The following is a 12,134-nucleotide window of genomic DNA, read 5'->3' as shown; positions in this document are numbered from 1 at the left end:
ATCCTTACCAGCCCACGTGAAAGCAGCAGGCTTGTGGAAGTAGCAAGATCTGATAGGTCTCAAAATGCATGACTGTACACCATCCCTGAAATATGATCAGCACTACTATGAAAATAGAGTTCTTTGCACACTGTCTCTCATCAGTGGAGCACTAACCTACACCAAAAGCCACTAATTTGGCACAGTTCCCTTAAGGGATCAATCACAAGGAAGCATTTTTGTCATGTTATAAATCTGTACTGAAATATTCAGTCAGCCAAATCCTTCCCAGCTGTAGCCTGAGGACTTGAATTTAAGATGTTCTTTTTGATGAATGATGTGCAGCTATCCACTAACAAATGCCTTTTGACCCAAGAGAGAAATAATCTAATATTTTGCCCATAAGTCAACTGTTTGAAAAAAGAGCTCCAAACCTCTATTAGCGATGCTTACTACTGTCTTTCCATCCATCTGTTGAACTATGAATTGGATTGGAATTTGCGTCAAAGGTAAACTAGCATTAACATCAGAGAGAGGACTTAACCTCCATCCAATCTGAGGATAAAAGTAGATCTGATCATTAGAAAAATGGGGAAAAAATAGAAAATCCAGCAAAAACATTCTAAATTTTAAAAGCTGGATCAAACTCAAAAGTCTAATAGAGCTTGATCATTGAAAGAGTAGCCTTGTTTGAAGAAAGATGTAGAGTCATTCCATAATAAACCATTGATTAGCTTATGAAAGAAAACCTGAATAAGAACACAGCAACATTGTGCTATTACGGTAATACAATAATTAAATCATAAATATTCTGACAGTACTTTTCATCTATAAAATTTTTTGACTTTATAGCAATGGAGCAATGCTAATATTCCTCTTTCAAAGTAAAGCTCTAACAGCAGGAGATAAAGTTCCATTTCAGGAACATGCTGTGTCCAAAGTAAAGACCCAGCCCTGAGTATATTTATATGTGAGTACTTCCACCAGACTTAACATTTGAAAGAAAAATAAATTGATATTTAGAGTAAATATTTATCTAAAAAATATATGGACTGAATGGACCTGAAAACAATGACTTAATGGATTTTTAATCTATTTTTTTTTTAAAAAACAGACTTATGACATCCCTTAAATTTGAAAACATATTAATGTTAGTACTACTTAGGAGTACTACTGCAGAGTATTTAGAACTAACTATTGACTATTTGCAGCTGTAAGCAGTAGCATCAGATCCTAAGAACATACAGGATTCAGCAATAAGAAGAAAAATCAATCTTGGGTATTATCACTACACAAATTGTGTTTTATAGATATGAGTTCTATCTCAAAGGAACTTGTGCATGAAATGCAAACTAATATCTAGTTTCGACTATTTAAGGTCCTGTTTGAAAAAATTATGCAGGAATGCTGTACTTAATACACTGCCTGCTACAAATCAAAATTTGTTTTAGCATCCACAGCAAATTTTCTTTACAAAATTAAACATTTACACCTTTTTCCAGGCATGGATTTTACTACTATACTGAGCATAGTCTGACAATTGTGTTTCTGACTGCTGATGGGAACAAAAAAGCAAAACCAGAATTAAGTTTTTCGTGGTTTACTAGTCCAAATGTATAATTTCATAATGTTGTCTTGAAAATCCTGACATTCATAATGTTTCTATTATTGTTAATACTGGAGAAAAGCATCAGTACCTCTAACGCTACTTCAAAAACTATAATTTGTATTTAATAAATTTTAATTATGTTTAATGTTTTATTTCATGTCAATAAATAGCATTTGGAAAACATTATTATGTTTTCATAGCTACTGTTAAATGAAAAATAGCTTTGATATAAGTCATACAAACAACATACATACAAAAAAGAGAGGAAGGAATGAATACATTCTCAGCATCAAATTGTGTTTATCTCTGACTTTATCATGTGTAATAGTAGAGACATGAAATCAACCTCTTTGAATTATTGCGCTCCTTTCCTGCTCTTATCAGTGAGGGTAGGTGAATAAACTGGAATACAAAGGGAATGTATCTTTATTTTTTATCATGTTCAAAGACTAGGAAGTCTGCATTGTGAGATACTTATCCACAGAAGGAAGGTTAGCAACAACAAAAAAATTACTACCACATCATCAGATGCTGGTATTCCTTCTAAAATTTTTGATACCTAAATCCAGGACTTGGGCAATGCACCATTATTTCTGCAAAAATAAGAGTCCATCATTATAGGCTCTTGTGAGAACAGCAGCATTAATGGCTAGATCCATTAGGTTAATATGAGTTCACTGATGACACATAGCTCAAGAATGCAATTGCTACCAATACTTAGTCTAGTGCAGTTAGTAGTTTGCAAGCCCTGCTGCAATAAAACAAAAACTGATTGTTGAAGATTTTAGTACTATACATGTGTACCAGTGCTTTCTACCCTACATGCCTCACATATCACTATATAAGGAACTGAGTAGCCTCCTCTCTAGCTTCTACAGGGATTGATTGTAAAGACTCAGGGTAAAATTTTCAAAAGCTAACAGCAACTCTTATTCTTTAAAATGACCGACTTTTAAAAAATGTTTGAATTTAGAAGTTAATATGGTATCATATATTAGACAAAAAAAAAAAAAAAGAGGACTAGTATCCTATTAAAAAAGAAAGTCTACTTACCCCAAAATTAGTAGCTGCAAACCGATCTGAGGCAGATACGTTAGTTGCTGCTGTAGTATGAGCATAGAAAGCATTTATATTGGCCAACAAAGTACTCATAACTGCTGGAACACCGGGGCACATATATTTTGAAGATAGACAGGAAAAGTGCCTACAATTCAAACAAAGATACAGTTATTAAAGATGGCAAAGATTCTGTTCTTTCACTGACCAAAATTTATTTTCAGCTACAGTGATGTAACTTTAAAGCCACCTCATGGACAACTGTGCAGATACACAAGAGGAAAATCCAGGCACATTTTATATAATAGCCACTTGTTGCACATTGATACTTTCAAATTCAACACATCAGATTCACATTTGCTTCTTACTCTGTTAATCCTAAATACAAACTCATGATTTAACTATCTTAATTGGTATTAAGCAAAACATTAATTATTAAACACAAATTTAAAATCAAACATGAATTTATTATCATAAAAGGCCTAATTGATTTTACTGTGGCTTGTATTTTAGGCTACATTATTAAAGAAAGGTCAGGCATCAAGCAGCTTCTGGGTTCACCTTGATTTCATTTAGGCCATAACTGAAACTATTCCACTTTGATTCAGGCCAGTAAAGTTTACGTACTCACTCTGTTAAACCTGGACCAATTTCATATTGGGAAACGATGTTTAAGAAAATAGAAAGTCTGCCACTGAGCCCATGTGGGGCTTCAGGAGTGAAAAGGTTTTATCCCCCATTTCCTGCAGGGCTTGAGGAGATTTACATTCTTTCACAAGACTGTAACTACTGTCCAGGTCCCCAGTCTGAACTGTTTTGATCCCAGAGGGAAGCTACAGCACTGCCAGTCCTGTAGCACAGTGCTTGGACCAACAAGGGAGACCAAAGCCACAGCATATCTTTGAGCTGTGTGCACACAGCTTAGAAATATGGGCATTTACACAGTGAAGAACACTACTGGAAAAGGGGGGCAGCTCAGAGTGATGAACTCTGTTGGCTATGGAAGGCTGGCTGTAGCCGTAGGAGGAGAAAAGGCTGGGTGAGCCTCATACTCCCATTAGGAGAAGTTCAGATAGAGCTGTTTTAAGGCACTTGTGAGAAGATCTGGCACTGAGCAGTTTCCTTCTGCAGTATGTAGAGTTGCTTAGGTCAGAGTACAAATATGAGGGCTTATGCTCACATAATGTTGAACTGTACGGTAAAGGAAGAGGGGAAAGGAAAAAACTGCCACACAAGGTTGCACTGAAGAATGTGAGTACAACTAGTCCCCAGGCTGAACATCACCTCCCTCAGGATGCCAGCATTTAGCCATTCCAATCTTTAGAGCTTCAAACTGGAAACATTTTTTTGGATGGAGTTCCAGGCTTGTATTCAACAGCATCTTTAAAGTAAGAATTTGAGGCTGAGTGCCGATCATAGACAAAGTAACAGTGTGAAGTGTTTTCCTATTTGGTTTTGCATACTTTTGACTCCCTGACTTGCTAGTAACCTTCCCGTTTCACTTTTCTTAAAGAAACCAAAGAACATTCAGCACCTCCCATCAAATGTAAGAAAACCTTAGCACTGACATCCACCCAGGTCTGAGTGTACTAAATCAGCTCTGATTTTTAAGCAGCCTGCTTCATGGGCTACTAGAATTTTAACACTGCTGAATCAGTGAGAACATAATGTCAGGCCATTTTAAAAAGGTAAACCTGTTGTCCATATACAGTATTCAATTTGGAAAGCCACGTACAAGTAATTTATAATAAATAAAAAAAAAAAAGTCAGAAATATTTTATTTATTCTCTTTGGTTTTTTAGAATACTAAAAAATGCAAAGACAATATGTAGATTAGAGTAGGTCATATGTTTTATTATTTTGCTAGTTCTTGAAGCCCAGAAACAGCAAAGCATTTAGACTTCTAACTTTATTCAGATTCAAATTCTTAAACTGAAATGAAAATTGAGCCTATAGGAATTAAAAGGCTAAAAAACTTGGTTGCTGGTGCATTGTACTCTGCCAGCCAAACGCAGAGTTGCAATGTAGGAGCACTGTTTGCGTGTTCAAAACAACAGGAGATGCCTGCTTAGCACATAGAAAGGACTTTTAACATAAGAAAATATAAGAGATAAGACGGATGAAAGATCTAGCACGAGAAGAGTGAACATCACCATTGCAAAACATAAGATCTTAATTTCAAAATTTATAGTTAGGCAGGGTTGGGAGGAAGACGGAGAGATAAAGAGTAAATGTATAGAGATAGGAAAGAGTGAGAGAGATTAGGCAGAGAAGACGATAGTGAAAGTGATTACACAGTCAAACAGAAGGGGATGAAGAAACTCCAGTCACTGGAGCTCTCTGTATTCTGAAGGTCCTGATTTGGCAGCGTGCTCCTCTTAGTTGGAGTCTCTGGCTCCACTTTACTGTTTCTCCTGAGGAACATAAGGCAGAGCCGTGTGCTGGGCCTGAGCCACCTGGGCCCAAGTGCCCATCCAAGAAGAAAAATTAACAAGGTACAACTGAACTCGGTCCTGCTGAACTTAAGCTGAGTACCCTTAACTGCTGTCATTGCCCAAATAATCTTCCAACCACATCATTTAGGACTATTTGCATCTTGTATCTGGATTGCTGTTCCTAAATATATCAAAATTGAGCTCTTTATACTTTATTGCAAGCCTGCACACAAACTCACTCTACCTATATTATGCTTTCCGATAGCCTCTTATTATCTGAGTGGTCCTCTAAATTCCTTCACTCTGAGGCCTGCCTCATGCTCTCGTGACTCTTCCTGTTCATCGTATTCCTGCTTTCTGATGTTCTGGGGCTGCAGAAACCTGCTTCTGCTGAAGAGACCACAGTTATCTCTTCTAGGGTCTCCCACACCACTGACTTAGTATGTTTGCAGATGCCTTTTTCATAACCCTTTGGGGTAATCTGCAATTTCACATCTGCCAAACAACTCTTACTTCTTTTAGCCTATATTTTTAAAAGGGAAACTGGGTGAGCCAGCAGAAGGCAGCACATAATGTCCCCCTTGCTTCTGCTTTTCCAGTACTCCCCTCTCAGTGCACAGACAGTTACTACAGATGCTCATCTACCGACTCAGAAATGGGCCTGAAACAATGCTCTGGGCAGTCAGAATCTCACATCACTCTGAACCAAGCCCTCTCCAACGCTTTCATTTACTTTGCAAATGAGACATCTAAATTGCAATGTTTACTTCAGAAATCTGCATCAGGTCACAGATACATTAAAAAAGAAGACAGTTCCAAAGCTCCCCAAGTGTCCAGGCTCAGGAATCAGTCTTCATTAATGTACCCAATATCCATTCAGTACCTAGATATTAGAAATGGACACCATAAAATTACTGGACAAACTGCTTTCCTCAACAGCCTTAGCCAATGAAACAGGCTACAGAACCTGATAAGATATTGGAAATAGAATCAGCTACTTGCAGAAAGGTAAATGTGATGTTAAGCACATAGATGCAAAGTGTCTTTTAATTACCAGTAAGAGCTCAAAACATGAGTGTGATCCATAAATTAACATATTTTTCTATTTATTTCTAAAAAAATAAAGCACAAGAGAAATATACCAACTGACCCTCTAATTGAAAAGCAATTGGCTGGAAAAATTCTAAAATTGTAATTTTCTAATTCTTTTGCATCTCACTCAAGATAAATCCTCTTACAATTTAAGTCATAATTCCCAAGAAAAAACCTAAGTCATTAACTATGTACAAATACCTAAAGAAAATCCCAGCACATCACCATATTTTGCTACTTTAAGGTATCAGCCAAAAATCTCTGAAGTATTAAGGATGTAAGATTTCAACAGGAGTGGATACTGGGATGAATCAAGCCCTTAGTTCCACTCCAAAACTAGGCTGAGGAGCTGAATAATTGCTGGATTTTCCAGTTTACCTGATCAGGCAAAGACACTGAAAAAGAAGGGATCCAACTGTGGATGGGAGGCAAGAGAGGCAGGCTCATACCAAAGAGAATGCAGGGCAACAGTCTTTGTATATGGGCTCTGCATTTGCAGCCTTTCCAGGCCAAGCCAGGAAACCCACTTCGTTGGCTTTCTCTAGCATTAGACTCTCTTTAAAGTATTTTCCTGCTCAGTTTATATATCACATCACCTGCACCAATATGGTGATATATATTGATACTTAAAGCTTGTATCATAGTAGTCATATTCAGAGTGCTTTGCAAATATTTTTCAGCATTCCTGTAAGGTAGATCATTAAGTGCTATTATCTCCATTTTACAAAATGGAGAGAAACTGCTCAAATCTACACAACAAATCAATCACATTGGCCAGGATTAGAACTCAGCATTCCCAGCTATGTGGCTCATAGTGATACTACTACCAAACCTTTCATTCATTGCCAGTATTTTTCAGAAGTGCTTTTAAATACCATAACGTGAATCTAACAAAAGCACAACACAGCTACCTTCTCTTTAGGAAAATCTGCCATTGTATATCACGTGTTTCCCATCAACTAGAAGAACCTTAGTTTCCTTTGTATAAAATACAATAGCGGCTTCAGGTGATTCTCACCAGTTTCAGGTAACCTTCAAAGTTAATAGTAACTTCGCCTAATCTGTTTATCATATACGTTTTGAGAAATATATTTAGAGATGATCAGCACTATTTTTCTAAAAATTGACACTGAAATAATGAAAATATACTTTTACCGCTGACCTTTAATTCCAGAAATCTTTCAGTGGACCTAAAGAACCTTAGTGCATGAGGAACTCCAAGCTGGAGATAAGAAGGCACTAATAACCACACTGGCCTTAGAGTCACACCTATAACATGCTCTGGTGAGGGGAGGAGGCAGACAACAGGGGCAGTCAGCAGCAGTCACTATGTGAAAAGCCATCAAGACTGTTTCAACTGACTGCAGAGAACACGGCAGACAGTGGAAAAATAGTTTGGCTCAACATTTTAAGTTCAGCCAGGTGTCTTCTGCAGGATCTTCTAACAATTTCACGTTGAACTACCCAAGGCTTGGATTGAGCTCTTATCTTGAAAACAGACCCAAATTGTACTAATTTGTTGTGACGAAAATTTAAAACTATTGAGGTAATTTCTTTATCCTTATCATATTACTACACCATTCCACCTCTAATTTGGTTAGTGAAATCAATGATAAAGCCTCTGTGTCAAGTAATAGCTTATGTGAATTTTTGCTTCATTTAATTAAAATCTGTAAACTTAATAGGTTCTGTGAACTTTATCATATGCAATACGATTTATGACTTAAGAGTACTAATCCAGGTAAGAAATCTGCAAGCCACCTAGCTTCCTTCTGCTTCCCAAAATAAATAAATCAAAGAGGAAACTTCTTTCCTTATTTTTGTAGGTCTCTGAAAACAGCAGCCAATAGCATGAGCTATTAACAATTTCTAATGGGCACACGATGTCACAGCAACCACTGCTGAATCTCACATATTTTAGAGTAATATTGCATTGTTTAAGCTAGAGACACATGTCTATAGCCGGGCCTGCTTGCTTCGACTTTCTTACTATGCAATTTCCTGACCAACATGCAGTGTCCGTGACACTTCCAATCTTTCTGCTAGTGTGGATCAAGAAAGAAGGCTAATTAATGTGCTGTACTCAGTAAGCAAATGCTATCAATGAAAACTACTTTAATGAGTGATTTGTGTGCTTTTTGCAATGCAGGCACATTAACAAAAGACTATCAGGAGAAGAAGATGGCATACTTAATGCCCATTAACCTGCTGGAATAAGAACTATGTCGCTGATTTAGACGCATTAGGTTCTACCGGTGGTGACTCTTGCCAGTAAGAAGTGAAAATCTTAATAGAGCTTTTATTGCACTTGACTCCACTATGCAGTAAATCCAGGATGCTGACGCTATGTATAATTTCAGTGTCTAGTCAAACACTGTTTCAATACGTGCTCTGCTTTTTGCCTTATAAAGAGAAATAAATTATGTTGAAAGATGAATGAGAAGAAGAAAATTATTTTTTCTTGGTGGTGGAGAGGTGGCTTAATATATGTAGGTAAATAAACTTCCAGTATGATTCCTTCAAGACATTAAATTTACAGTATAAGTCACCACCTATCACTGCAGTCATCAAAATAAAGGCCAGTTGGATCACTGAGCTGCTGTTCTGCTTTTGTTAGTCTGTATTCTGTCATATCTATTTTCTTTCCTATTCTCTCACACATACGTGGTTTGATTTCTGAGAGTATACACATACCATTCATGTAGCTAACAGTGTCTATTTGGCTGCTATCGTTACAAAAAAAACCAACCTTCTTCTGACCCATGTAAGAATGGCTGTAATTGCCTTTAATTTCTTTCCCCAATAGAGACTCCATGAGGAGTGGAGGAATATAATAGTTATAAGAAAGAAGAGTGGGTTATGGGATCTATACAGTCAAGACTTTTTGAAGAGCTGCAGTTACTGCAACACAAGCAGACTTTTTGTTGATTTTGGTTTTGGGTCAATGGTTGATTTTCTATTCATGTGAATTCCACATCTGGTAACTTAAAAGCAGATTTCTTTGCTTAGGAACTGGGCAGTTGGAATCCATATCTTGAGAGTAAGACATCCCCTCTACATGGGCATCCTTTAGGGAAGAACTGTCTATATTTATTCTCATAAAAACGTGGATGAGTGTCACAAACAACAGGTGTTGAATTCATTCTCTTTATAAGCTTAAATGAAAAAGGTCTCATGAAAAAGGTCTCATTCAGGACAATGCCTAAGGCAGATAAGTAACCATCTGGGTGGTATCTTTTGGGTTGATATTTACATTCCAGCAAGTCTACCATGGTGGATCTCCTTCTGATCTAGAATCAAACACTAACTCACACATGACGTGTTTTAAATCACAGAAAATGCAGAATTTCTCTGCTGAGGCTGGTTAAGAGAAGAAAAGAGTTTGAGCTTTATGTTTTCAGGACTTTTAGTTGATCACCTCTTGGACTGATTTTCCATGAAGCAGTCCAGCACTGAAACAATAAACTGATCTAAATTCTTGTTTATCTTTGCTGTGCTGGCACAAATGTGGTTGATGAGTTTACTCAGTGTATTTGGAAAATCAAGGCTATCATTTTGAAATATTATTTCTGTGCTTTAAAGGAACAAATATAAGTATTAATTTGAGAGCCAGAAATAAATCATCAGAGTCTACTAAGAGGATCGCAGATGACAAAGCCACCAGCATGAACCTGAAATGATAGACAAGTGGAGTTATTACTGTAGCAGAACAGGATGCCAAGTTTTTCTAGGAACTGGTACTTTAGGGAGGCTTAATTAGGTGTACGTTGTGTTCAGAAATGCAGAACAGCATATGTTCCTACTCCAGCATATTCTGCCTACCCATACCAAAACGGGTCAAGACTGCCTATTATTAAGTGGCACTAAAACTTTACATTATAATTGATTTTAAAATTGCAAATATGAATTTTAAAGATTACATTCAAACACAAAGAGCACTTAATTAGCAACACCCTAAAACTCACTTGAGTCTGATACAGCGCATAAGAAGCATGTGGATATTCTCCTGGGTCTGGATGATGGGCTATGAAAGCATAGTCAGTTTTGCATTTACAAATGCAAACATTTTAATTTAGAATGTTATCATGAGGCATGCAGTAGAAATATTCTGAAGTTAGATTCTCAAGCATAAAATGCTCACACAATATTCCTTTGGGCCAAGTGGTCACATTCAAATTCTCTCTGTTGTATGGTAGAAAATTACTTTTCTTTTAGCAGGAACACATTGTTACCAAATGGAATCTGATCATTCTATTTTCCAAATCAAGAAGCTGTACACTTTTGCCCACTCATTAGAGTTGTTCCAGGAGAAAAAGGTGATTCCATAAACACAAATAAAACCAACAGATAATAGCCCAAAAGAAAATTCCCCATGATACACCTAGCGTCTTCACTACTCTTCTTCCCAAAGTCTGAATGCTCTGAGACCTGTCTGCAGATGAATCAGCAAAACAATGCATATGAATATATATTCTTCTCCAAGTATTATTTGAGAATACATTCACTATTGATTTTATTCTTAACTTAAACAGTATGTGTCCTACCCCTCAAATAGGGCTTGCTTATTATTAACATGCAACTTTTTAAAATGCAAGTGGACATGGGTATGGCAGCAATGAAATCTTAGATTTTATTTCCTGTGTAAATTACCTCTGTCTACCAATATCAAATTCACTTTCTTATTACACCTGTCTTCAAATGCCTGGTTTTCAGTCATGAACAGCAAGGAAATTTAATGAAAAAGGTACAGAAGAATGCAAGAACAAAAAGAGGACAAGCCAAAGTAGGTCATTTCACTTAAAATGGGTTGGCTAGAATTTTTGAGTAAGGATTCCTGAAAAATGTGTTGCAGTACTTGCCCAGCTCCTTGTTAGATGTTCAGACTAAATTTACCTCCTTTGCATGAGTATCTGTATGTTTGTTATTTATTGATATAAAAATAAAGCATCATCTTTATATGAAAATACAACCTGTCAATTTCTAATGCTGTTAAATGAAAAAACTTTTTAAAGAGTCACATATTGATTATATTGCTATTTTTGCAATGCTGATTTTAATCAGTTTTAAACTTTCTCTGGAAAATTTCAGAGTAGAGGCATTCAAAAGATGAAGGAAAAGAAACTTCAAAATAATTTTCAGTTGAGGTTGTCCAACAAAGATACAGCCATGTTATATTGAGATAACCAGCTACTGGGGCTATAGTTAAAGGGAAGCACTCATGCTAAATCAGTGCTTTATTTCCTAAGCAAACAGTAATAACAGCCCTTAATTTGCATTAATAGCTCCTGAGAATTCATCTCATGTAAAACCTTGAATTCATTTTGACACATATAGCAGAAGAGCGCTGCCGTTTTAGAAATTAACATTTTGGTAAAAATGGCCAATTTTTATACCACTTTAAATCAAGTTATAAAACTGTAATACTATGCTAGTTAAGTAACATCAGCAAGATGTAAAGACATACGTGGCTAAAGAGAAGCTAAACATGAAAGCCTAAATATTTATGAAACTCAATGCATAAGTTCCTCTATATGTAGTATAGATACACAATACCACAGCAGAACTGTTAAACTAAATTAATTCTTCTGTGCAATGTTGTTTAAGGTCCTTGGACAAAGAGCATTAAAAACATATATATCACAAATACATCTTCCACCTTTCTATTAGATGTGTAGTACAATAATTCACAATGAGCTACATAAAGTGAAAGACATTCACTACAATAGCAGATGGTGTCATTATATCCTGCAATAAAAAGAAAACTTCACGTTTATGTGCCTTCACTGTTATTATAAGAAAATTTTTCTAGGACGTACTGTAAAGAGATGGAAGAAACTAAATATATGTTCTGATTAAAAATTCCATAATATTAGCTTTCTATAGAAAAATTTTTCTATATTTCTTCTTTAGAGGACTCATTTGAAGCCCTCTGCTTTCCTACGGCTGCAGTAGGAGCAGAATAT

General features: G+C 36.3%; 1 protein-coding gene across 2 annotated transcripts in view; it reads right to left on the bottom strand.

Moving 5' to 3' along the window:
* UNC13C (unc-13 homolog C) overlaps positions 1–12,134 on the bottom strand; it is a 152,835-nt gene that overhangs the window by 77,362 nt on the left and 63,339 nt on the right. For both annotated transcript variants that reach the window (XM_074156744.1, XM_074156743.1), the window contains one exon: positions 2,642–2,792. In XM_074156744.1, coding sequence (XP_074012845.1) covers positions 2,642–2,792 — 151 coding nt within the window. The remainder of the gene's footprint in view (positions 1–2,641; positions 2,793–12,134) is intronic.

The sequence above is a fragment of the Numenius arquata genome, chromosome 11 (genome assembly GCF_964106895.1).
Source record: "Numenius arquata chromosome 11, bNumArq3.hap1.1, whole genome shotgun sequence".
NCBI classification, from domain to species: domain Eukaryota; kingdom Metazoa; phylum Chordata; class Aves; order Charadriiformes; family Scolopacidae; genus Numenius; species Numenius arquata.
Note: the sequence above shows the minus strand (reverse complement) of the source record. Positions and strands in the feature narration are given on the sequence as shown.